Below are 25,304 nucleotides of genomic sequence, written 5' to 3' on the forward strand. Positions count from 1 at the left end.
CACAGCAGCACCTTGCTAGAAGGCTCGGGAATGGAGAAGTGGCTCGTGCCCGTTTCATGGAAACAGGTGGTGGCTGTGGCTCTGCTCCGCAAGGAGGGTTCCTGGGACTGGCATCCGGCTGGCTGCCCACAGGCACAGTAGCAGCTCTCTTGATCTCGTGGGTCCTTCTTCAAGGGCATTTCTTTGACACAGCGACCAAGTCCTACCAGTCTGCCCTTCCCTCTTCCTAGACCCCATTTCTGTGATCCCAGACCCCTGGCTCTCTGTAGTCTTGTTCTCTTGTTCTTGTATCTTACTCCCCCCAGCCCCATCGTGAGGAATTTCAATTCATGAGTAAAAGAATAACCATGCCCAGCCTGGTCCCTTTGACAACCCTCTAACCCTGCAGATGTCTTGACATGCTCTTCGAAAGATGTAGGGCCACTGCCCCTCCTGTGGAGGCCAGCAGCAGGAAGGCCAGAGGCTGTAGAGGGAGGACCAGTCATGGCTTGGCTCTTCCTGCCCTTCAGCAGCAGCACCCTGGTAGCTGCTTTCTCAACCCAATCCAGCATGCCAGGCAGTAGTACCTTCAACTGGCTATGCCAGCTGAGGCAGGGAGGTTCCCCACTTATCTCAGGCTGACTTCCAAAGGCCACCCCAAAGTACAGGGTGAAGCATGCAGTCTACAGAAGACTGCTTACTGTCTCCTGGAATTGGCTGTGGGGATCCTGGTGTGTCTCTGAGTCTCCCAAATGTGTCTTGATGGAGACAGGCAGTGTGGGGGTGCCCCAGTAATGGGGGTGAGGAAGATGTCACAGAGTTCACATCCCCTTTAGGTGCTACACGGTAGACTGCCAGCCTTTGCTCAGGGTTGAGGCTAAGTTCTTCTATCTGTATCCCGTAGGCCAGACCATAGCCTGCTGTCCCCACCCTTGTGCTGCCCCTAGATGCTAGGCAAGAAAGCCCAGAGCACCGTGCTGGAGAAGCCTCCATCCCCAGGAGGGTCTCCAACCTCCCTTCCACAGTGCCAAGGGTTCAAAATTCCCTGTGGCCCCAGAACCCCAGCCCTGGACAGATGGATAGGCAGAGAGGGCTGCTTCTGCTCCCAAAGAACTTCCACTTTCCTCTGCCCCACCCCTGGGGTGCCAGGTGGACCAATTAGAAGGCAGACCAGCAGGGACTGTTCCCCTGTGGGAAGACTGGCTGGCCCTGTGGCGTTAACCAGAAGCCATCAGGAAGTGCACAGCCTCACTCACACGCAGCTCCACCCTCCAGCCAGGACTACCAGCAGCATCTCTACACACACTCTGGTGGCCCAGACTCGTGGTGTGCCCACAGCCAGGTCCACATCCAGCCAGGACTCTGAGGTAGGCTAGGCTTGGGTGTCCTTCCTGGAAGGTGGCTGGGAAGCCCATGGGGGTTCTGCTTGGGGTCAAGGGGTATGTGCCCCAGAGCAGCATTGAGCACTCCACAGGCAGTCTTCTATTCCGCACATCCCTTTGCTTGTGGGTCTTGGTTCATTATAGCTTAATTCACGGTAGGAGTACATTGTTGGGACCTTGTGGCTCTGGAGCTGGAGAGGCAGTGATCCAAGAGCTGTCCACTGGGTCACTGGGCTGGATGATGATGAGGTATAGCAGGAGGCTGAGAAATTCCTCAGAAGAGAAGCAGACCACAGCCATCTCTAGCCCTGTTGATCCAGCTCCTCTGGGCTAGATCCCAGCATTCCTCATGGGCTGAAGGCTGGATCAGGGAGGGCTCTCCAGAGCCAATGAAGCCATTAGCTGGGGTTTCACCTGTGCTGTGGTAGGAGTGGTTGTTCCCAATACGGTTGGACTCCTTGTGTAGAGGCAGTCTGACTCCCCTCGTATGTGGCCAGGGTCTCGGGCTCATCTGGGGCAGAAGAGCCCAGGGTTTACTGATGCCCAGTGCCTACAGACCTGGAAGAGCCACAGTAGCTTTCCTGGTCTGTGGGTGAGGAAGATCCCTTCTTTCCCAGCCCTTCCCAGTATGCCTAGCCCGGCAGGGTGACAGACACGCTCCTGTGGCCAGCTCTCACTCCCCACCCCGGAATAGTACAGTGACATGGGCAGCTGCCAGCAAGCTGTTGCATCATCGGCTGGCTACCAACGGAAGGATCAGAGGCCGGGGCCTGGTCAGGGAATGAGGAAGTCTCACGTAGGTCTGAACTCCCTCATGGCAAAATAGAAAGCATCCAGCCCATCCGCCTCTCTGCACTGCTTAGACAGTGGCCAGTCAGGATCCACAGGCACACAAGGAGGTGGTGCCACACAGGGTGGCCACCAGAGGCAAAAGCTCCTCTTACTAGTCTCCTGCCTCCTAACCACTACTGTGGTGCCCCAGGGCAGTCTGGGATATCCAAAGGAGAGACATGGTACAGGCAGCAGTTTTGGCACCCCCCCCCCCCACCTCTCCCTTCGCTGACATGTGTCTAGATGACTCAGGGAAGGGAAAAAGCTTGAGGTACCAGAAGGGCAGGATAGGGCAAGGCCTCAGGGAAGGCGAGGCTGACAGAGTGGCCTGAGGAGGAGCAGTCACCATGCCTCTGCGATTCCCAGGCAGCTACCTAGGCTCTAAAGAAATAAGGCTGAGCCCTCCTCAGATGTCTCTTGGGCTGGCCTGGCACCCACAAGCTTAGGTTCTGCTGTAAGCCAACTGCTCGAGGCCCAGCAGAGCGCCGCAGATGGACACCGCCTCAGCCGCTCTCCCCAACCCCAGCCACAGCCCGCCGAGGTCATGTCGGACTACGAGAACGATGACGAGTGCTGGAATGCCCTTGAGAGCTTCCGGGTGAAGCTCATCTCGGTCATCGACCCTTCGCGTATCACCCCCTATCTGCGGCAGTGCAAGGTCCTGAACCCTGATGACGAGGAACAGGTGCTCAGCGACCCCAACTTGGTCATCCGCAAGCGGAAAGTGGGTGAGTCCGCCACCACGTCAGCAGGCTCTGGAGCATCAAACCCCCAAGGCCCCAGCCTAGAGGCCGCTGCATCGCACGTTCTGGCTCCCTGGCGCCCCCTTCCACCCAAACTCCACACAGAGCATCTGAATGGTAGAACACCCATGTAACCACGCAAGCCTGGTGCCCCTCAGAGAGCCCTGAGAGAGGCATGGGGGGGAAGTCTCCGCCTAGACTGAGACCTGCAGACGACCTCATCGCACGCAGAGACCCCACTGCCCAGGTCCCAGGGTTGAAGGGTGGCGCATTAGTAGTCTGGGGTCTCCTCTACCCACAGCCCATGCCCTCTGCAGCCCTCCTAGCCCTTGGCTGCGCAAGCATGAGGACGTGAGTTCAAATCCCTAGAACTCACATAGTGACCCGGACCTATAATGTTGGTGCTGGGGAGGCAGAGAGAGGGAATTCCTAGGGTTCACTGGCTATACAGTCTAGCCAAATTGGTGAGCTCTAGGGTGAGTGAGAGCCTGTCTCCAATAAAGTAGCTGGGTGTGGTAGTGCACACCTTTAATCCTAGCACTCAGGAGGCAAAGGTAGAAGGATCCCCGTGAATTCGAAGTCACCCTGAGACTACATGGTGAATATAGGTCAGCCTGGGCTAGAGCGAGACCCTATCTCAGAAAACTAAAAAATAATAATAAGGTGGAGAGGAAGAGACCTGACATTGACCTCTTGTCACATAGGCACATAATCACACACCACACACATACACAAAAGAATGGAGGTCTGGAGAGATCTGGAGAGATGGCTCAGTGGTTAAGGTGCTTGCCGGAAAACCCAAAGGACTCAGGTTTAATTCCTCAGTACCCATGTAAAGCCAGATGCATAAGGTGGCACATGTGTCTGGAGTTTGTTTGCAGTGGCTGGAGGCCCTAGTATACCCATATTCTCTATCTCTCTCTTTTCTTCTCTGTATTTTTCTCTCTCTCCCTCTCAAATAAATATTTTTTTAAAAAGAATGAGCTGGCCGTGGTATCACACATCTTTAATTCCAGCATTCGGGAGGATCACCATAAGTTCAAGGCCACCCTGAGACTACATAGGGAATTCCAAGTCAGCCTGGGCTAGAGCAAAACCCTACTTCGTAAAACCAAACAAGCTGGGCATGGTGGCGCACGCCTTTAATTCCGGCACTCGGGAGGCAGAGGTAGGAGGATCGCTGTGAGTTCGAGGCCACCCTGAGACTCCATAGTGAATTCCAGGTCAGCCTGGGCTAGAGTGAGACCCTACCTCAGAAAACCAAAAAAGAAAAAAAAAGAATGAAAGAAAATAGATGCCAGTGCCGAACCATCTCTCTCGCCTATAGGTGTGCTCCTGGACATCCTGCAGCGGACAGGACACAAAGGCTACGTGGCCTTCCTTGAGAGCCTGGAACTGTACTACCCACAACTGTACAGGAAGGTCACAGGCAAGGAGCCAGCCCGCGTCTTCTCCATGATCATTGGTGAGAGGCACAGGCAATGCTGGCACTGGGAGCAGGTTCAGTGGTGGGATGGGGCTGGATGGAGGATGGAGTCGTGGCAGGCAGTCTGCACAGGGTACAGGCCCCTGTAGATGCCCTCAAGATAAGGAACCTTGTGTGAGCCCTGTGTGATGGGGGTGGGGTGGCGCAGAAGGGTAATGTTTTTTGGTGGTCACTTTCAGATGTCCAGGGTCTGAGTTCTGTGTATTGCCAGCAGTCCTGCTGACCTCCACAAGGAGATTCCCTTCCTCTCCCTTGCTCCCTGGGGTTATTCACCCAGAAAGAGGTTGTATCCCTCCAAAGATCCAGTCTCCAAGGCCTAACTGCTTCCCAAGGCAGAGGCCTTATAGTCTCCAGTAGGTGTGAAGATGCACTCTCCTGGTGGACTAGCCACAAGCCTATCCATCCTCATTCATTTCAATAAGATGCTTATAAAGGTAGAGGAATGGCTGAAGAGATGGCTTAGTGGTTAAGGTGCTTGCTGGCAAAGCCAAAGGACCCCACGATTCCCCAGGACCCACGTAAGTTAGATGCACAAGGAGGCGCACGCATCTGGAGTTTGTTTGCAGTGGCTGGAGGCCCTGGCATGCCCATTCTCTCTCTCTATCTTTCTCTCTCTCTCAAATAAATTAATTTAATTTAATTAAAGTAGAGAAAGGGCTGAAGAGATGGCTTAGTGGTTAAGGTGCTTGCCTGCAAAGCCAAAGCACCCAGGTTTGATTCTCCAGGACCCACATAAGTCAGATGCACAAGGTGGCACATGTGTCTGGGGTTTATTTGCAATGGATAGAGGCCTTGGCACATCCATTCTCTCTCTGTCTCTCTCTTAAATAAATAAGTGATTTTTTTTAAAAAAGAGAGAAGTTGGGCATGGTGCCGCATGCCTTCAATCCTAGCACTCGGGAGGCAGAGGTTGGAGTTTGAGGCCAGCCTGAGACTACATTATGAATTCTAGGTCAGCCTGAGCTAGCATGAGACCCTATCTCAAAAATATTTAAAAACCAGGCTGAAGAGATTGCTTAGCGGTTAAGGTGTTTGCCTACAAAGCCAAAGGATCCCAGTTCAACTCTCCAGGACCCACATAAACCAGATGCACAAGGAGGGGCATGCATCTGGAGTTTGTTTGCAGTGGCTGGAGGCCCTAGTGTGCCCATTCTCTCTCTCTCTCTCTGCCTTCTCTCTCTCAAAATAAATAAATAATATTTTTTTAAAAAATTGAAAATCCGGGCTGGAGAGATGGCTTAGTGGTTAAGTCATTTGCCTGTGAAGTCAAAGGACCCAGGTTTGATTGCCCAGGACCCACGTAAGCCAGATGCACAAGGGGCACATGCATCTGGAGTTCGTTTGCAATGGCTAGAGGCCCTGGTGGGCCCATTCTCTCTCTCTCTTTCTTGCTGCTTGCAAATAAATTAATTAATTAAAAAATTAATTAAAAATTAATTAAAAAATAAAAAACCCCCCAAAATAAAGCAAGATAAAAGCAGAGAAAGAAGTCAGGCATGGTGGCACATGCCTGTAATCCCAGTGCTTGGGAGGCAGAGGCAGGAAGATTGCCATGAGTTTGAGGCCACCCTGAGACTACATAGTGAATTCCAGGTCAGCCTGGGCTAGAGTGAGGCCCTACCTAAAAAAAAAAAAAGGATCCAGAAACCCACTCTGTAGTCTCAGGCTGGCCTCAAACTCACAGCAATCCTCCTATCTCTGCCTCCCTAGTGCTGGATTAAAGGTGTACACCACCACACCTGGCTCAGGTGGGGAGTTAGAATCTCCGTCTTGTTCTTCCTGAGGAATGGCAGCCAGGTACAACGGGCCTGGTGGACACACACACTCAGCCCTGAGGGACCTTCCTGCTGGTTTTCCCTCTTTGGGAGGCCAGCCGTGACCCCCTCTCCCACTACAGCAACTGGTCCTCCAGCACACAGGGCTGGACAAGGCCAAGGCAGGGCCTTGCCAATGTGGGCCACTGCCTCCTCATCCTGCCTGGTTCCTAGATGCATCCGGGGAGTCGGGCCTGACGCAGCTGCTGATGACTGAGGTCATGAAGCTGCAGAAGAAGGTGCAGGACCTGACGGCGCTGCTGAGCTCCAAGGAGGACTTCATCAAGGAGCTGCGCGTGAAGGACAGCCTGTTGCGCAAGCAGCAGGAGCGCGTGCAGCGGCTCAAGGAGGAGTGCGAGCTGGGCGGCCGGGAGCTGAAGCGCTGCAAGGACGAGAACTACGACCTGGCCATGCGCCTGGCTTGCCTGAGTGAGGAGAAGGGTGCGGCGCTCATGCGGAACCGCGACCTGCAGCTCGAGGTGATGACACGTCCCGCCTGAGGGCCGTGGTGGGGGGCAGCCCGGCTGCCTGGCCTGGGGCGGGCGGGGGGTGGGGGTCGTTGGGAAACTGCAGCTGACCGGACCGCCCGCAGGTGGACCGGCTGCGGCACAGCCTCATGAAGGCAGAGGATGACTGCAAGGTGGAGCGCAAACACACGCTGAAGCTCAGGCACGCCATGGAGCAGCGGCCCAGCCAGGAGCTGCTGTGGGAGCTGCAGCAGGAGAAGGTCCTGCTGCAGGCCCGGGTGCAGGAGCTGGAGAACTCTGTGCAGGTGAGGGCTGCAAGCCGTGTGCACCCAGCTGGGTGGCCACAGAGGGCTGTAAGCGACCGCAGCTGGGGGTGCAGGAGGGCCACAGGGACCTCTCCAGCCAGGCCGATGCCCTTCACCACCTTCAGGAGCGGAAACTGGACCGGAACAGCCCCTACATACAGGTGCTGGAAAAGGACTGGCGCCAGGCACTGAGGGAGAACCAGGAGCAGGTCAACACCATCTTCTCCCTGCGCAAGGACCTCCGCCAGGCCGAGACCCTTCGTACTCGGGTGAGAGAGCAGGGCAGGCTGGCAGGGTCCACTGGGCACCTGGAAGGCAGGTGCTGGGGTCTTGGTTCAGCATCTCCCCAGCCCTGGTTCTTAGAGACCCAGTCTGCTCGTGCCCATGGTGAGGTCCACCTTTGGGCTTTAGAGTGCCTGAGGTCAAATGGCCTTTGATTGGCCTGGCCCGTAGTGGGGACCTCCTGTGCCCTTCCCCTTGTCCCAGTTGGCCTGTTCCTGAACACTCACCCCGAGTCCAGCCCAGGGGCCAGATGGGCAAGGGAAGAGGAGGTGCTGAGCAGCTGCCTCCTGCAGTGCACAGAGGAGAGAGAGATGTTTGAGCTGCAGTGCCTGGCCCTGCGCAAGGACTCCAAGATGTACAAGGACCGCATCGAGGCCATCCTGCAGCAGATGGAGGAGGTTGCTATTGAGAGAGACCAGGTAGGCACCAGAGGGAAAGGATGTAGAGTGTGAGTTTCTCCCCTTCTGTGTGGGTGTGAGAGTAGGCAAAGGTCAAAACGTTTTTATATATTTTATTTTATTTATTTATTTTTGGTTTTTTTGAGGTAGGGTCTCACTCTAGTTCAGGCTGACCTGGAATTCACTGTGTAGTCTCAGCGTGGCCTCAAACTCAACGGTGATCCTCCTACCTCTGCCTCCCGAGTGCTGGGATTAAAGGCTTGTGCCACCACACCCAGCTCATTTTATTATTATTATTATTATTAATTTAAAATTTATTTATTTATTTATTTGAGAGTGACAGACACAGAGAGAAGGACAGATAGAGGGAGAGAGAGAGAATGGGCGCGCCAGGGCTTCCAGCCTCTGCAAACGAACTTCAGACGCATGCGCCCCCTTGTGCATCTGGCTAACGTGGGACCTGGGGAACCGAGCCTCGAACCGGGGTCCTTAGGCTTCACAGGCAAGCACTTAACCGCTAAGCCATCTCTCCAGCCCTATTATTATTTATTTAATTAATTTATTTTTTGGCTTTTCAAGGTAGGCTTTCACTCTAGTCCAGGCTGACATGGAATTAACTCTGTAGTCTCAGGGTGGCCTCGAACTCACGGTGATCCTCCTACCTCTGCCTCCCGAGTGCTGGGATTAAAGGCGTGTGCCACCATGACTGGCTTTTTAAATTTTTTGTTTGTTTTTATTTATTTGAGAGCAACAGACAGAGAGAGAAAGAGACAGAGAGAGAGAGAGAATGGGCGTGCCAGGGCCTCCAGCCACTGCAAACAAACTCCAGATGCGTGCGCCCCCTTGTGCATCTGGCTAATGTGGGTCCTGGGGAACTGAGCCTAGAACCGGGGTCCTTAGGCTTCACAGACAAGCACTTAACCACTAAGCCATCTCTTCAGCCCTTATTTATTTTTTTAAATAGATTAAAAATATTTTATTTATTTATTTATTTGAGAGAGAGAAAATGGGTGCACCAGGGTCTCCAGCCACTGCAAAGGAATTCCAGATGCATGCGCCCCCTTGTACATATGGCTTACATGGGCCTTAACTGCTAAGCCATCTCTCCAGCCCTGTTTTTTTGTTTTAATATTTTATTTATTTATTTATTTTACAAAGAAAGAGGGAGAGAGAATGGGTGTGCCAGTGCCTACAGCCAGTGAACTCCAGATGTGCGTGCCCCCTTGTGCATGTGGCTAACGTGGGTCTTGGGGAATCAAACCTGGGTCCTTTGGCTTTGCAGGCAAATGCCTTAACCGCTAAGCCATCCCTCCAGCCCTCATTTCATTGTTTTATATTAGCTTTAAAATGCCAGGAATCAAACGTAGAGTTTCACACATGCTAGGCAATCTCTCTATGATTGAGCTATATCCCTAGGCTAAGTTAGACTGAGCTGGACTGAGCTGAGCTATGCTCAGCATCTACCCATCTTTGGCTCCTGGAGGTACAGTGCTTTTGTGCCCACAGTGACAGATTCCTTTGGGCTTACAGTGCATAACCAAACCATTTTTTTTTTTGGCAATTTAAAATTTTATTGAGAAAATAGTTATTTTGCCATCATATCCAGTTTCTCATTTATCAGAATAAAATTCTTTACAACACTGACCATGACTTCTACTTTTGAGTATTTATACATAGTCTCTGAATAAAATACATTCACAGTAGGCAAGGCTAGCATATTAATTTTAAGATTGTTTATTTTATATGAAACTATCGTATTTGCACACTAGAACAGATGTTTAAAATGTTTACCAACCAAAGATAGACTTGGTGAGACAAAACCAACATGCATACATATGTATTTGTCTTTTCTCATTGCCAATCCTCCTAGAAGCTATCACATTGAAAATACTTCACATTCCCACTTACAAACATCATTTTTTCTATTTTATAAAATAAAACACTGACTCATAAGGAAGATAAATCTCACACGTGCACTTAAAAGCTTCACCACAGGCTGGAGAGGTGGCTTGGCAGTTAAGGCACTGCCCAGCAAAGGCTGACAACCAGAGTTCAACTCCCCAGTACCCACATCCAAACCATTTTTTTTCTAACTATTTACTTATTTATTTTGGTTTTTCAAGGTAGTGTGTCACTCTAGCACAGGCTGACCTGGAATTCACTCATAGTCTCAGGCTGGTCTCGAACTCACAGTGATCTTCCTGCCTCTGCCTCCCTAGTGCTGGGATTAAAAAGCATGCGTAGCCACACCCAGCAAATTTTTTATTTTTATTTTTACTTTTTTGAGAGAGAAAGAGGCAGAGAGAGAGAATGAACACACCAGGGCCTCCAGCCACTGCAAATTAACTCCAGATGCATGTACCCCCTTGTGCATCTGGCTTATGTGGGTCCTGGAGAGTTGAACCGGGATCCTTTGGCTTTGCAGGCAAATACCTTAACCACTAAGCCATCTCTGCAGCTTGACCAAAGCTTTTTTTTTTTTTTTTTGGTTTTTCGAGGTAGGGTCTCACTCTGGTCCAGGCTGACCTGGAATTAACTCTGTCATCTCAGGGTGACCTTGAACTCATGGCAATCCTCCTACTTCTGCCTCCCGAGTGCTGGGATTAAAGGCGTGCGCCACCACGCCCGGCTCCCAAAGCATTTTTAAATGACAGAAGTAATGTTGAAAGTGGAAACAATAATGAAGTTAATATTCTCTCCACACCCAACCCAAATTCCCATCCTACCCCCATCTCCAGGTCCCTTTGGGCACTTGCTCCAGACTTTTGTTTGCTTTAAAAAAATATTTTTATTTGGGGTTGGAGAGATGGCTTAGCAGTTAAGGCATGTGCCTACAAAGCCAAAGGACCTAGATTCAATTCCCCAGGACCCACATTAGCCAGATGCACAAGAGGGCACATGCATTTGGAGTTTGTTTGCAGTGGCTGGAGGCCCTGGCGCACCCATTCTCTCTCTCTCTCTCTCTCTCTCTCTGCCTATTTCTTTCTCACTCAAATAAATAAATAAAAATAAAATATTTTTATTTGTGTGTACATGCATGTGTGTATGGATATACCAGGGTCTCTTGCTGCCAGATGCCTTGTACCATTTTTTTTTGTTGTTTTGTTTTTTTGAGCCCAGGCTGACCTGGAATTCACTAGGTAATCTCAGGATGGCCTCAAACTCATGACAATCCCCCTACCTCTCTCTGCCTCCTGAGTGCTGGGATTAAGGTATATGTCACCACACCCAGCTCTCTTTGTACCTCTTTGTTTGTTTGTTTATTTGAGAGTGACAGACAGACAGAGAGAGAAAGAGGCCGAGAGATAGAGATAGAGATAGAGATAGAGATAGAGATAGATAGAGAGAGAGAGAGAGAGAGAGAGAGAGAGAGAGAATGGGTGCATCAGGGCCTCTAGCCACTGCAAACGAACTCCAGACTCATCACCACCTGGCTTACGTGGGTCCTGGGGAGTCAAGCCTCAAACCGGGATCCTTAGACTTCACAGGCAATCGCTTAACCACTAAGCCATCTCTCCAGCCCTCCTTGTACCTCTTTCTATGTGTGGCTTTTTACGTGGGTGCTGGGAACTCAAACCTGGGCCAACTTTTAAACAAGTGCCTTTAATCACTGAGCAACCTCCTCAACTCCCAGGCTTTGCTGGACACTGCACACATACAGTTTTGTTTTGTACATCTTGTTTTACAAAAGCAGAAGTTTTCTATACATCTTGTTTTATATTTTACTTATTCGCTTGAAAGGACCGCAGGTGTCTTAGCTGGCTGAATTATTATGGTTGGCACAAAGTGTCTCCGTGTGGGGCTGCATGGGCCTCACGGTGTGCGGGCCATCCTAGTACAATTGGTGTTCAGCACGTGCCAGAGCTAACTCAGCGGTGTGTATTAGGAGCTGACCCTGGGGGCCACTTGGGTAAGAGCAGGAGGACCACCACACTCACGGGGAAACTCTGAGCTGGTGCAGGAGGGCAGCTGCAGAGATTTCTGCAGGCAGGGGCAGGGCCAGAGACCTTGCCAGTGAGAGCAAGCTGCTAGCTGTGTCTGACAGGACTGCGGGCAAAAAGCTGACAGCAGCTCCCGGGGCAGGCACCCCTGGGATGGCCAGGGGCACCATGTTCCATTCCCTTTAGGAGGTCCAGAATCGCAAACAGGGACAGAAATGAAGCACGGAGCCGGTTGCTGGTCATGTCCTGGTCATCTGGGCTCCACTGCTCCCAGCCTTTGGGTGTCCCCTGCACTGTGATGTGGTAGAGTCACAGTCTATTCTGTCCTGTGTGGGCTCTGGCCCTTCTCTGCTTGTACATCCATTTCTCACACCTCAGGGGCCCCCAGTGGAGGGTAGGCATAAAAAAAATGCTGCTAGAAAAAAGAAACAAAGAAACAACAACAACAACAACAAAAATACTGCTAGCCAGGCATGGTGATGCATGCCTATAATCCCAGCACTTATGAAGCTAAGGCAGGAGAATTGCTGTGAGTTCAAGACCTACCTGGGCTACATAGTGAGCTCCAGGCCAGCTTGAGCTACAGTGTGAGAGACCCTGTTTGAAAAAACCAGGTGTGGTGTCACACTCATATAATTCCAGGATTTGGGAGGTGGAAGCTGGAGGATCAAGGTGATCCTCGGCTACAGGGCAAGTTCAAGGGTTAGGGCTGTATGGGACCGTTTTTTAACAAATTATATATAGAATATTATATATATTATATGGCTGGAGAGATGGCTCAGCCATTAAAGGCTCTTGCTTACAAAGTCCAGGTTCAATTCCCCACTGTTTACAGAGGCCTAAGGCCCTGATGTGCCTATCTCCCCTCTTTCTCTCTCTCTCCCTTTCTTTGCTTGCAAATATATAAATAAAAATCTTAGGGCCAGGCGTGGTGGCGCACGTCTTTAATCCCAGTACTTGGGAGGCAGAGGTAGGAGGATCACCATGAGTTCAAGGCCACCCTGAGGCTACATAGTGAATTCCAGGGCTACAGCAAGACCCTGCCTTGAACCCCCCCCCCTCAAAAAAAATCCTTTTAAAAAAGAAAATTACCAAAAAGGGTCATGGAGAGATGGCTTAGTGGTTAAGGTGCTTGCCTGGGAAGCCTAAGGACCTAGGTTCAATTCCCCAGAACCATGTAAAGCAGATGCACATAGTGGCACTTGCGTCTGGGGTTCATTTGCAATGGCTAGTGGCCCTGACATGCCCATTCTCTCTCTCTCGCCCTCAACATAAGAATAAAATAAAAATAAAATAGGAGGGGATATGATGGAGAGTGGAGTTTCAAAGGAGAAAGTGGGGGAGGGAGGGCATTACCATGGGATATTGCTTACAATCATGGAAGTTGTTAATAAAAAAATAAAACAATTTTTTTTTTTTTTTTTTTGCCGGGCGTGGTGGTGCTTGCCTTTAATCCCAGCACACAGGAGGCAGAGGTAGGAAGATTGCCATGAGTTTGAGGCTGCCCTGAGACTACATAGTGAATTCCAGGTCAGCTTGAGCTAGAATGAAACCCTACCACGAAAAAACAAAAATAAATAAATATTTTTTTAAAAAAATAGCCAGGTGTAATGGCATACACCTTTAATCCCAGCACTGGGGAAGCAAATAGTTGGTGGATTGCTGTGAATTCGAGGCCACCCAGTTACTACACAGTAAATTTCAAGTCAGCATGGGCTAGAGCGAGATCTTTCCTTGAAAAACCAAAAGAAATAAAAATTGAAAAATAAAGCTGGGACTGGTGGTGCATGCTTTTACTCCCAGCACTTGGGAGGCAGAGGTAGGAGGATCACCATGAGTTCACAGAAACCCTGAGACTACATAGTGAATTCCAGGTCAGCCTGGGCTAGAGTGAGACCCTACCTTGAGGGGAGGGGAAAAAAAAAAGAAGAAAGAGGAAGGGCTGGAGAGGTGGCTTAACAGTTAAGGCACTTGCCCGCAAAGCCAAAGGACTCAGGTTCAATTCTCCACGTCCCATGTAAGCCAAATGCACAAGGTGGCACATATGTCTGGAGTTCATTTGCAGTGGCTGGAGGTCCTGGTACACCCATTTTCTCTCTCTCTCACTGTCAAATAAAAAACAAAAAAATTTTTAAAGTCATGCCAGTCCTGGTGGTGTATACCTTTAATTCCAGCACTCGGGAGGCAGAGGTAGGAGGACTGCTGTAAGTATAGGGCCAGCCTGAGACTACATAGTGAATTCCAGGTCAGCCTGGGCTACCTGGGCTAGAGTGACACTATACCTTGAAAGAAAAGAAAAGAAAAGAAAAGAAAAGAAAAGAAAAGAAAAGAAAAGAAAAGAAAAGAAAAGAAAAGAAAAGAAAGAAAGAAAGAAAGAAAGAAAGAAAGAAAATCATGGTTTTAATTGTAAAGATGCTTGCGCAGCTGTAGATCATAGTTTTAGTGTTAAACTGCATCCACAATTTGCAACACACATGTATGCATGAGCATCGACATGTGACAACTGTCCACTTTTGGGAGGAAGGAGTTCTTCGGTGATATAGGTCCCCAGGGACTATCCTGACCAATGAGCATGGAGATTTTCGTTTGTTTTATCAAGTTAGGGCCTCACTCTAGCCCAGGTTGCCCTGGAATTCACTCTATCGCCCCAGGCTGGCCTTGAACTCACAGCGATCCTTCTACTCTGCCTCCCAAATGTTGGGGCTACAGGTGTGTGCCACCACGCCCAGTTTCTTTGCGTTGGTCGCACATTCTGTGGGGAGCCCTCCCTTGCTTTGACAGCCCCTCTCCAGTCCCTCAAGGGCAGCAAATCGCTTGCATCACCAGGCAGTGCCAGCCCACACTCGAGTGGAGGTTGGAGACTGTGCCTCTGGTCTGGCCCCGTGCTGAGGGCGATACCCTGTGCTGTCCCTGCAGGCCATGGCCTCGAAAGAGGAGTTGCACAAGCAGTGTGCCCAGGGCTTTCAAGAGAAAGATGAGCTGCGCAAGCACATCCGGGCACTGAGCGAGAAGGCGGACGAGTTGCAGCTGCAGCTCTTCCAGTGCGAGGGCCGGCTGCTGGCCGCCGAGGGCAGTCTCAAGCAGCAGCAGCTGGACGTGCTCATGCTGGTGGGCCTCCGCACCATCCCCGTCCCCGGGAAGTCAGGGCAGTGAGAGATCTGGGTGGGACGTGAGTGCAGGCCACACAAGGGCCAGGCCCATCCCCAGAACGGGGTTGTGCAGCTTTGGATATGCTCAGCTGTGGCCTGGCGTGGCCAATGACCTGGTGCCCTCGACAAGTCTCTCGGCCTTGCTAAACCCCCTTTCTTCTCTGTGGTGCTCCTCCTAGTAGAGTGACAGCTGCAGATGCAGCTCAAGGTACAAGGTGGAAATGGGACTGTTGGACAGTGGCCTTGACCAAGTGATGACCCTCGGGTGGTCTGGCAGGGCTGTGGTATTAAAAGGATGAAGGTTCGGAGCCAGGGCCTGGTGTGGTTGAGACATAGGTAAGGCTTCCCTAGAGGATGAAGCTGGGCTGACACCCTCACCATGTTCTGCTCACCCCATGCCTGGGTGGTTTGGAACCCCTATAGCTTGCTGACTGACCCCCCTTTCTGTGGCCACAGAGTTCTGACCTGGAGGACAACTCACCCAGAAACTCCCAAGAGGTGAGTGTGATTCTGGAGTGGACTTTCCCTGGGCCCTTCCCTGGCCTCTACCAGGTCCCACCCTCATCCCCGCACACAGTCCTGTTCTATTGATTTGGGCCGTGCCCAACTGCCCCCACCACCACCATGCTGAGCAGGACGGGGAAGAATGCTAGCCCAACACTAAGGTGTCTGTTCGCTCACGGGTAATGTGACAGGGAGGGATAGTGCCCATCTCCTGGACCCTCAGAGTGGACTCCTCCTGCCCCGCTGGCCTGGTTGCAGCCGGAGTCTGTGAGGAGCTCTGTGCAGAGAGGTGATAGTGATGGCTGTGCCAGCTGAGGCAGGAACTGGGTGGACTATAGGCTGTGTCAGGTCCAGTCCTGGAGGTGCAATGGTGACTTACACCATGGCTTAACTGGATGGCCTGTCTCTATTGGAAGCTCTCACTGCCCCGGGATCTGGAGGAGGACGCCCAGCTCTCAGACAAAGGTGAGGACTTAAGGGTGACATATCCTTTTGGGTGACCTCCCCCAATCCCAGGGACACCTGGGCTGTAGACTGCCGGCCTCCCTGAGCCCTGGCCCTGTCCTGCACATATAACTGTGTGACTCACACCATCTCATCAGTTAGCATTCACACCCTCACTCAACAGATGGGGAAAGTGAGGCTGGGGTCATGGTTAAAAGCTCAAGGACACCTAGAGAACAGTAAAGACTGATTCGGGTACTTAAGAGATGACTTAGCAGTTAAGGCGCTTGCCTGTGAAGCCTCAGGACCCATGATTCCACATAAGCCAGACACACAAGGTGACACATGCATCTGGGGTTTGATTGCAGTAGCTGGAGGTACTGATGTGCCAATTCTCTTTCTCTCTCACTAACTCTTTCTGTCTCTCTCTCTCAAAAAAAAAAAAAAAATCATTTGAACCTGAAGCTCAAGGTGGCAGGTGCCCAAGAGATAGTAGGTGTGTTACCCCCCTGCCCTGCATAAACCCTGGGAACCAACTTGTGTTTGGGGCAGCAAGCTAAGAGGCAGTGTGCACTGTTCGTAGTGACATGCTACCAGGCAGGGCTGGCCCGTTAGTTCTGGAGATGGGACTGGGGAGGGGGAAACTGGTCAGAACCCACAGTATCTCCAGGTAGTCAGGAGGAGGGCAGGAGCTGGAGGGAGATGGGTCAGGTGGGAAGTGGGGGGCCCTGGTGTGGGGAAGAGGGGTGCCTGAGGGCTTGCATGGAAAGTCACACAGACTTCCTCAGTTTGGCCTGACCCCAGCTTCCAAGCAGAGGCCCCAGAGTCCAAAAGAGGAACAAGTGGCACAGAGGGAGAAGTGTGGGGGTGGGCCACCTGCCGCAGCCCAAGAGACACCAAATTGAGGCCACTGAGACCTGTGTAGGCAGAGGTGGGAGGACTCAAGAATAACCAGCTCCCCAAAATGTATGGCAGAAGGCAGATACCATGAAAGTGGGAGGTGATGGGAGGACATCCTAAGTCCCCCTAGGTATGATATAGTTAAATGTCTGGATGTGTGGAGCCCCTCCTGGGCATCAGCACCTTCCATCTGGGAGTGCAAGCCCTGGTCTACCTAGGCTCTATGCATCCTGAGGGGTCCAGCTGCCTGGACTACTCTCCTAAGGACTGCTGTGTGCCTGCCTCGCCTCCACTGAGGCTGCTCCCATCCCGACCCTGGGAGCCACTAGGCAAAAAATGCTGCCCACGGCTGGAGAGGTGGCCTAGCAGTTAAGACGCTACCTTGCCTGCAAAACCTAAGGACTCATGTTTGACTCTCCATATCCCATGTTAGCCAGACACACAAAGATGAGGCAAGCACAAGGTGGCACATGCCCACTAGGTGGTGCAAGCATCTGGAGTTTGATTACAGTGGCTGAGGCCCTGGCACGCCAATCTTCACACACTCTCTCTCTCATGCTTTCTCTAAAAAATACAAAATCAATTTTCAAAAATGCTGCTTAGAGGGCTGGAGAGATGGCTTAGTGGTTAAGCCATCTTAAGTGCCTGCCTGTGAAGCCTGAGGACCCAGGTTCGAAGCTCGATTCCCCAGGACCCACATTAGCCAGATGCACAAGGGGGCATACGTGTCTGGTGTTCATCTGCAGTGGCTGGAGGCCCTGGTGCGCTCATTCTCTCTCTCTCTCACTGTCTGCCTCTTTCTCTGTCTGCCTGCTATTGCTCGCAAATAAATAAATAAAAAATAAGCAAATTTAAAAAAAATGCTGCCTAGCCACTGTTGACACTGAGTTTGGCTAGGCTTGAGGGACACATGAATAAAATGTCCTAGGGTCCAAGGGTCTTTCTCACCACTCTGTTTTTGTGTTTTGGGGGGACAGCCATCTTCCAGGAGTGAGTGAATTGTTGATGGTAGGGGTATTGGTACAGTTCTAGTGTCCAGTAGCCTCTGCCCTGCTGAGGCCCCCCCCCCAGAATAAAAGGAATCATTGTCTCCTTATCAGAAATGCAATTTTCACTGGATTTGTGTGAGGACCTATAAAATCTTGAGAGGTTGCAGGGGATAGTGACAGTGGGCAGTGGGCAGGGGGAGGTGGTGGCCATGTTGGGCACGGCTCCACAGGAACAGTTTCTTCCTTCTAGGCGGCCTGGTGGACAGGGAGAGCCCGGAACAGTCCTTTGTGACTCTGGACAAGGAACAACTTTCACAGACCTATGTAAGGCTGCTTGGGGGTCCCTGCAACCCTGGCATTCCCCTGGCTGTGGGGACTAAGTGGCTGATCTTGGAGAGGGGCTACCTCCATCTGAACGCTTAAACAGCTGCGTGTATGCAGTGTGTGTGTGTGTGTGTGTGTGTACAAGTATTTGGTGGAGTGTCTGGAGCCCGAGTCTCAGACTTGGGGAAGGGGGAGGCTGACGATGGGGCAGTCATCTCCCCGTTTATGGTTTTGAGGGCCTTTGCAGCAATGCATGGGGACTCGGTTTCCTTGTCCACTGCACAGGAGTCCCCTAGCCAAAGGGCCACTGTGGCCAGGTCAGACTGACTCAGGTGTGCACTCAGAACAGTCCAATGTCCAGTCACGTCGGGGTGCAACAGGCCCCGCTGGCAGATGGGCTCTGCGTCCCCCTGCTGGACAGCTGGGGTGGGTGGAGTGGGAGGCCCCAGAGTCCAGCAGGACTCCCGGGCCTGCCCCCTTGCAGATCTCGGGCCCCAGCAGCGGCGAGCCCCCGGAGAAGGAGCGGCGGCGCCTCAAGGAGAGCTTCGAAAACTACCGCAGGTGGGGCAGACGGGCTGCGGGCTGCCGGGAGGGGGGGGAGGGGGCAGCCCAGCAGGAACTGCTGCCCACGCCACTGCACCCCTCCCCCAGGAAGCGGGCGCTCAGGAAGATGCAGAACGGCTGGCGGCAGGGCGAGGAGGACCGCGGGAACACCACGGGCAGCGACAACACCGACACCGAGGGCTCCTAGCGCGTGCAGACCCCTCCGTGCCGCGGCGCGAACATCTGTTTTTGTTGTTGTTTGTTTTTGTGAAGTAGGATCTCACTCTAGCCCCAGAACTCACTATGTAGTCTCAGGGTGGTCTCGAACTCATGGAGATCCTCCTACCTCTGCCTCCCATGAGCGCTGGGATCAAAGATGTGCGCCACCACATCTTCCATCTATGTATTTTTGAAAGGATGCTGCGTTTTCATTGTACGCCACATGTGCGTGTGAAAGTTGCAGTTAAGTAAATAAAAAAAAAAGTGACTTTGGAACTCGCACACAACCGCAAGCAAGCGCGCAGAATCGGGCATTTAGTGCCGTAGCGTGCGCCAGGGAGCGGCGCCAGGGGGCAGCAGAGCACGGCCGGAAGCGTCCTTTAACTTCCGGCCGCTGTGCCCACTTCCAAGATGGCGGCTGCAGCTTCAGTCGCGTGCGGCGGTACCGGGAGGGCCGGGCAGACACAGCAAGCGGGATGTTGCGGATAGCGCTGGGCCGCGTGTCGATTCTGCTGCGTAGCGTATGGCCCCACGGATCCGGTCTCAGGCAGTTGTGGGGCTCAGGCGCCCTCCTGAGGACTGCAGAGAGGCGACGGGCTTGGGTGTGGTGTTGGCGACGTTCGAGCTCCGCGTCGGGGCCCGGGTCGGAGCACGCGGCGGCGCTGGGGCGCGTGGAGGCGGCGCACTATCAGCTCATCTACACCTGCAAGGTGGGCGTGCGGCGGAGCGCAGCGGGGCCTCACGACGCTGGAGGGCGCTGTAGGGCCGGCCGTCACGAAGGGACGTGCCCTGGGGCCAGAGCGGAGCCATCCCTCGGGGTGGGGCCTCCTTAAAGGGCGTGGCCGACTGAGGGTGGGGCTACTCTTGGAGGCGTGGTCGGCCGAAAAGTAGCGGCTCTATTCCATTGGGGGCGTGGTTTTCTTTAAAGGGCCAGGCTTTAGGGAGGGATGGGATTATTGAGGAGGGGGTGGAACTACCTTTGATTGATAGAACTGCTTGGTAAAGGGATGGTGCTGTGCCTTAGGTTGGACCCTGGGAGGGGCCCCTGACCAGGTTTCTATGTAGTCTCAGGGTGGCCTCGAACTCACGGAGATCCTCTGCCTCCCAAGTGCTGGAATTAAAGGCGTGCACCACCACGGCCAGCTTCTGATCAGCTTTCTGACCTTGATAGGTCTGTGGGACTCGGTCTTCCAAGCGCATCTCGAAGCTGGCCTATCATCAGGGTGTGGTCATCGTGACCTGCCCAGGCTGCCAGAACCACCACATCATCGCAGACAACCTTGGCTGGTTCTCTGACTTAGAGGGGAAGAGGTAAGGCCATGGGGAAGGGGAGGGGACAGAGGTTCTTGGTCCCAGATAGGCCTGGTTTGTGGACCAGGAGGCCATTCAGCAGCACTGTAGGCCACCCTGGGGTGTACTCCACCAGCTTGGAGGTGGAGCTAGGTTCCACTAGGGAAACCCAGCTTCCTTGTCAATTAAGGACACAATTAAATTTGAACTTCAGGGACTGGAGGGATGGCTTGGTGGTTAAGTCACTCGCCGGTGAAGCCTAAGGACCCTGGTTTGATTCCCCAGTACCCACGTAAGCCAGATGCACAAAGTGGTGCATGCCATTTGAACTTCAGGTGACTCATGCCAAGTGTGGCAGCTACACATCTGGACATCCTGGGACCATTCTGTGGCTCCATCTCACTCTCTGCTGCTCTCTGACCTGTCTGGTGGCCTTGTCTTTCTGCTGAGAATACTTGTCCTCTGCTGACCTGGGGTTCCAGATCCACAGCCGATGGGATGGTGTGTGTCAGGCCATGTGGAATGGGTTCTGACCTATTAGGGCCGATGTCCTTATTTCCAGGAGGACAAAAAATAGGGATCAGGAGTGGTTGTGGATGCTGGGGACCCAGAGCCATGCCCTGTGGCTTCTGAGTACCATGTCTTGCTGTGAGGACAGGACAGAGGTGGAAGCGCTGGCAGAGCCATCGGTCCTTCACGATCCACATGGAGGTGTTGAGCCTGGCAATGGTCCTGTTGGATCTAGGCTGCGGAGAACACTTCAGTGCTGATGCGTAGGACAGCACAGGACTGAATGGTTGGGTACTAGGGTGAGAGATCAGGGCTGAAGCCTTTCTCAGCACACACACCACTTGGCAGGGGCCGGGGCTACCCGCTCCCTTGTTTCTTGGTTCCTGAGGTGACTCTGCTAACACAATGCACGAGGTGCTTGCAAGGCCCTGGTGTCATTGGGTACTGGGGACAGTGCTCCAGCTCCTAGCTGGCCACACGCTAACACCACTTCTCTGTCTCCCAGGAACATTGAAGAGATCCTGGCAGCCAGAGGGGAGGAGGTGTGCCGAGTAGCTGATGAGGGGTCCCTGCAGCTGATTTTGGAGACTCCAGAGCCTCCCGACCCCCCTGCTGCCCCAGTAGGGGATGAGGCTGAGGATCCCACCCGCTCTGGCAAGACAGAACAGAGCTAACTGGCACCTTCCCTCTGCTGGGCACTCCAGCTTTCCCAAAAGCTGCTGTTCAGGGGGGACCTCCTGGGCTTGGCCTGTTTCCTGTCAGTAAACAGATGTCACCGCCAGGCAGGGCCTTGGCTCCTCTGTCCTTTTTAGCGTCAGAGCAACTCTCAAGAACCCCCTCTAGCTGTAGGACCCTGGCCTCCTGGCTGTCCCTCCTCTTCAGAGCAGTTGCCTGATACTTGCCCACAGCAGGGCCTCATCCAGGTGAGGCGGGGGGTGGGTATTGAGTCAGACACATGGCCCTGAGTCCTCTCTCCTCTGAGCCCAGCCTTCCTCTTGTGTCACCTGGGGACAGTACTGGGGGTTTCCCATCCATGAGCAAACCAAGTACCACAGACATGCTGGCTGTCATGCTCCAGGCCCAGGAGGGGAGTGGGCCAGGGAGAGAGGCCCTCAGGAGCTGCCTGGGCCTCCTGAAGCCACTTCATGTGTTAGGGCCCGAGACCAAACTATAGCAATGATGGTCATGCGTATGTGATTCATCTCCTGGCTCTGTTTGACGCGCCCTCAGGATGTTCCTGTGTTTAGGGAAGCAGGCAGACACAGGACCAAGACAGTTTCCAGGAGTGTTCTTTCTGGGCCTGTGGCTTTCGGCATCAATCACCAGACCTCCTGACAGGGGAAAACCTGGGACAGGAGAGGGTGGAGAAGGTGAAGGCGGCTGAGTGGAGCACGACAGGGACACAATGCCACCTTGTCCTGTGGGACTCAGCTAGTGATTAGTAGCTCATCCCGGGCCGTGGGAGGCTGGCACAGTGTGCCTCGACTCGATTACCCCCTGTCCTTCCCTCAGCAAACACCCTGCTATTACTCCCACCCAGGAGGCTCCTGTGCAATGTAGCAGCTCTCTATGCCATCCTGGAGGCTCAGCCAGCCCTCCACCCCCAGCCTGCTCTCCCATGGAGGGCACAGAGGTCGTAGGGAGGGTTTCTTGAGGGCTTTCCGGTGGTGGGGCTTGGCCCAGAATTTGGGGATGTCTGGGGACTAGCTGGGCCTGGTGGTGCCAAACTGGATCTAGGAGGCCTACAATTCTGAGTGGGAAACAGAGGCCCAGTGTAGACACGCGCACCCACTTTGTGTCTTGTGTATACTGCCATGCCACACAAAGGGTCTTGCCACCTTGAGAGGCCTTGTCTCCCAGGGTAGCTCTCCTCAAAGTCCTGCTTTCCATGACTCCGCAGCAGGTCCCAGACCTTATTGTGTGCTCTGCAGACTTACCCAGGCCACTGACCCTGCCCACGTGGCCCCAGGGCCAAGTGCCTGTACGCTGTGCCCAAAGCCCTCCTGAGTGACTTGGACTAGTATATTTAAGCTGCCCACCTCTCTGCCCTCCATTTCCATGGAAACCAAGAGTAAAGTCCCCTGCCCATACCCCACTCTTCTGGACAGCTCAGTGCTGCCAACATGGTTCCTGTGGTATGGCCTGGCCCTCTTGTGACATACCTGGTATTGACCTTGGGGCTTCCTGAGAAATCCCATCCTGCCTAGAAGTAGCGTTTGCCCCAGGCCCTATCCCTGGACAGCTGGAGGCCTTCCCTGAGCTCAGCTGCTGGCTATGGCCTGTGTTTTGCCCCCTTTAGCTTACCCAGGCTCCTTTCTCCCAAAGGTCCCATCAAGACGTGAGTGCTGTGGCGTGCTTGCTGCCCACACACCACGTGCATATGAAGACTAGCCAGGCCTGCTGCTGCTCCCCCAGTCTGAACCAGTCAGCTCTAGCCCCCGTGACACTGGACTGCTAGGACAAAGGAAGCAGAACCCTTGAGAAGCTGGGTGTACAACCACAGGGGCTGACCGGGTCTAAGGGCTGGTCCCCACAGTGCCTCCAACATACTGGATACCCTAGCCTCTGCCACTTGTCCCTGGGAAGTCTGGATGATGAGGGGCAGTGTGGGGGTGCAGTGGGTGAAGGCCCTGCCTTGGAGCATGTGGGCTGAATGACAGGGAGCTACGTAACTGCTTAACCCTAGGCCTCAGCCCCCAACTATTACATGCAACAGGGACACGTCCTCCCTGTGGCCTCAGGGAAGACCTCTACGCACTGGGCAATCTAGCCCTATGTCCTTGGGAGGGCTGGCCGGCACAAAGCCCGACGGGAACCACACTCATTTGGCAGACTTTTATTTTGGGGTAAAACAAAACCGTACCTGTCGGGTTGGAAAGGACCCGTGGACAACATGGCAAACACGTGTGAGCAATAAATACGCTTGTACATTCAAGTATGCAGGTGGCCACGTCCCACCAAGACCCTGTGCCCCAGCACCTGTCTGCCCTCAAGGTCCCCCGCGTGAACCCGGGGCTGGCCCGCCCTTGTACCTCCCTTACCTTGGCCCTGCTCCCAGGCTGGGAGGAGGCCATGTGCTGGGGAGGTATGTGGAGCCTATCAGAAGGGTTGCCTGTGGGCCCTGCTGGGCCCAGGGTCTAGGCAAGAGCAGAGGGGCCATGGTCCCCAAGGGCCTGTCTCAAGAATCTTTCAGCAGGTCCTGTCTGAGTATCCATCCTGAGAGTGATACCCTGTTGGCCAACTCTGATGGGAGGCTGAGTGCAAGGCCATGATGTAGCCTCCTCAACATGGGAGGGGGAATACTCACTGAGCGGGTGAGGAACCAGAGGGGCCAGTTGAGCTCAGACCTCTCTGGTGCCAATGCCCACTTCCAGCCAATGCTCTGAGGATGGGGCCCTGTCTGTGTTCCCGGCCTGGAGGCAGGCCTCCATCCTTCCCTCTGCAGGTAGGCAAGGCCCAGCCTTCCTCAAAGGACAAATGAAGGGCTGGGGCTTTGCAGCTGTTGATCTCCTGCAGCTGGGGTGGGCAGATAGGCCAGGAGAGGGTCTGCTCTGGGGATGGGAGGCAGAGCACATGGAGTGTACCTCCTGCATGGCCATCCCAGGACCAGCTGGGGAACAGAATGTGCCATGTTGCTACTGTAACCTCCAGAAGAGCCTTCTGACACCCTCTACAGGGGTGAGGGGTGGGGGACAGAGGAAGGAGGTGGAAGGGTTTCACATTTGGCAGGGCAGGGTGGAGGCCCGGAGAGGAAGGGTCTGGGCAGCACCAGGGCTTGGGGCAGACATGCTGAGGGCCTGGTCTGCGACAGGGCGGGGCCTGCAGGAAGCTGTGGACCACGTGGAGACAAGCATACCCTCCCCGACATGGCAGCTTTGGCCCGAACCTGCCACCCTGGGATGAGGGTACCTTGAGGGCTGTGTGTGCCCAGTATCTGGCTCAGCAGGAAGGGCCAGGGGGCTGAGCTGGCTCTCTGCCACAGCCTTAGGAGGATTTGGCTTCTTGGGGGGATTGTGGACAACTGTGAGCCCCTTGGAGTCCAAAAGAAGGGGCAGGGGCAGGCCTGGCTGTGGGGATGAGGCCTTAGCTGGCACCAGGCTGGCACTGCTGCCGTGGCTCAGACAGCCCGCTGACCTCCTGCTCTGGGCTGCCAGTGAGGTCCACCCGCTGCTCATCCATCCGCTTAGCCTGTACCCTCTGAATGAGGCTGAAGAAGTCCTCGTCTGGCATGGTGGGGCCTCTGGGCAGCACGTCAGGTGGCGGGCAGCGCTGGTCATCAATCCTAGAGGACTGGGTAGACACAGGGTAGATTGGTGGTGGTGTGTTCATCAGGGCCTGGAGGACCTGCCTATTACTAGTGGGCTGGCTCCCTGACGATCCAAGGTTAGCAGGCACCAGCTCAGGAGGGTTGTCCACCTGGGCGAGACCTGCTGTAGTCTACCTCTAGCCTGCCTGTGTCCACCTGCTGTCTCTAGGATGCTGCGGGGAGCACTGCCCTGATCCCAGAGGCTGAATCCTCCCCAGAGCTGTGGCTGGCTGACCAGCCAGGAAAGGGCCACGTGACTCACGCTGGTCACAGAACGAGTCAAGGCCTGTTCTGGAGACCTGGCAATCCAGGGACTGGTGGGCATGACCATCTTTCGGCACTACCCTGGAGCCTGGCTCAGCCCTGGACTGCCCAAAGTGGGCCTAGGCACTACAGCTTCAGAGCTTGTCACATGGAGTTCCCTGGGGTCCCTCTTGGGTCAGGCAGCTAACTCCACAGGCCCTGCCTGCCCTGGTGTGGAGGCTGGGGAGCCTGAAG

At 53.7% G+C, this 25,304-nt stretch overlaps 3 protein-coding genes across 11 annotated transcripts in view; 2 read left to right on the forward strand and 1 right to left on the reverse strand.

Moving 5' to 3' along the window:
- Positions 1-1,253: 1,253 nt before the first annotated feature.
- On the forward strand, positions 1,254-18,979 carry Card9 (caspase recruitment domain family member 9). Its single transcript, XM_004654077.2, has 13 exons — positions 1,254-1,346; positions 2,719-2,920; positions 4,263-4,400; positions 6,410-6,714; positions 6,828-7,007; positions 7,133-7,276; positions 7,583-7,708; positions 14,545-14,736; positions 15,234-15,275; positions 15,698-15,746; positions 17,865-17,938; positions 18,423-18,499; positions 18,590-18,979. Exons 2-13 carry the CDS (start codon positions 2,737-2,739, stop codon positions 18,687-18,689), a joined length of 1,611 nt encoding a protein of 536 aa, XP_004654134.1. The 5' UTR covers positions 1,254-1,346; positions 2,719-2,736; the 3' UTR covers positions 18,690-18,979.
- Positions 18,703-21,281, forward strand: Dnlz (DNL-type zinc finger). Of its 2 annotated transcripts, XM_045139294.1 has the most exons (3): positions 19,042-19,410; positions 19,872-20,011; positions 21,006-21,281. In XM_045139294.1, the coding sequence occupies exons 1-3, from the start codon at positions 19,177-19,179 to the stop codon at positions 21,172-21,174; spliced, it is 543 nt and encodes a 180-aa protein (XP_044995229.1). In that variant the 5' UTR covers positions 19,042-19,176; the 3' UTR covers positions 21,175-21,281. The 2 variants fall into 2 exon arrangements, with proteins under 2 accessions (XP_004654135.2, XP_044995229.1); XM_004654078.2 differs by lacking the exon at positions 21,006-21,281 and having other exon boundaries at positions 18,703-19,414; positions 19,872-19,996.
- A 2,040-nt stretch (positions 21,282-23,321) lies between these two features.
- Gpsm1 (G protein signaling modulator 1) overlaps positions 23,322-25,304 on the reverse strand; it is a 31,087-nt gene continuing 29,104 nt past the window's right edge. For all 8 annotated transcript variants that reach the window (XM_045139233.1, XM_004654081.2, XM_004654080.2 and 5 more), the window contains one exon: positions 23,322-24,790. In XM_045139233.1, the coding sequence (XP_044995168.1) occupies positions 24,584-24,790 (207 nt within the window). In that variant the 3' untranslated portion in view covers positions 23,322-24,583. The remainder of the gene's footprint in view (positions 24,791-25,304) is intronic.

Source organism: Jaculus jaculus, chromosome 1 (assembly GCF_020740685.1).
Source record: "Jaculus jaculus isolate mJacJac1 chromosome 1, mJacJac1.mat.Y.cur, whole genome shotgun sequence".
Taxonomy (NCBI): domain Eukaryota; kingdom Metazoa; phylum Chordata; class Mammalia; order Rodentia; family Dipodidae; genus Jaculus; species Jaculus jaculus.

Bases quoted from the DNA above. Each gene is read 5' to 3' on its own strand.
- Card9 (XM_004654077.2), top strand. From the start codon at position 2,737: ATGTCGGACTACGAGAACGATGACGAGTGCTGGAATGCCCTTGAGAGC. The intron at 7,008-7,132 runs GTGAGGGCTGCA...CACCACCTTCAG, and splicing joins AGCTGGAGAACTCTGTGCAG to GAGCGGAAACTGGACCGGAA. The intron at 7,709-14,544 runs GTAGGCACCAGA...CTGTCCCTGCAG, and splicing joins TTGCTATTGAGAGAGACCAG to GCCATGGCCTCGAAAGAGGA.
- Dnlz (XM_045139294.1), top strand. From the start codon at position 19,177: ATGTTGCGGATAGCGCTGGGCCGCGTGTCGATTCTGCTGCGTAGCGTA. The intron at 19,411-19,871 runs GTGGGCGTGCGG...TGACCTTGATAG, and splicing joins AGCTCATCTACACCTGCAAG to GTCTGTGGGACTCGGTCTTC. The intron at 20,012-21,005 runs GTAAGGCCATGG...TCTGTCTCCCAG, and splicing joins TCTGACTTAGAGGGGAAGAG to GAACATTGAAGAGATCCTGG.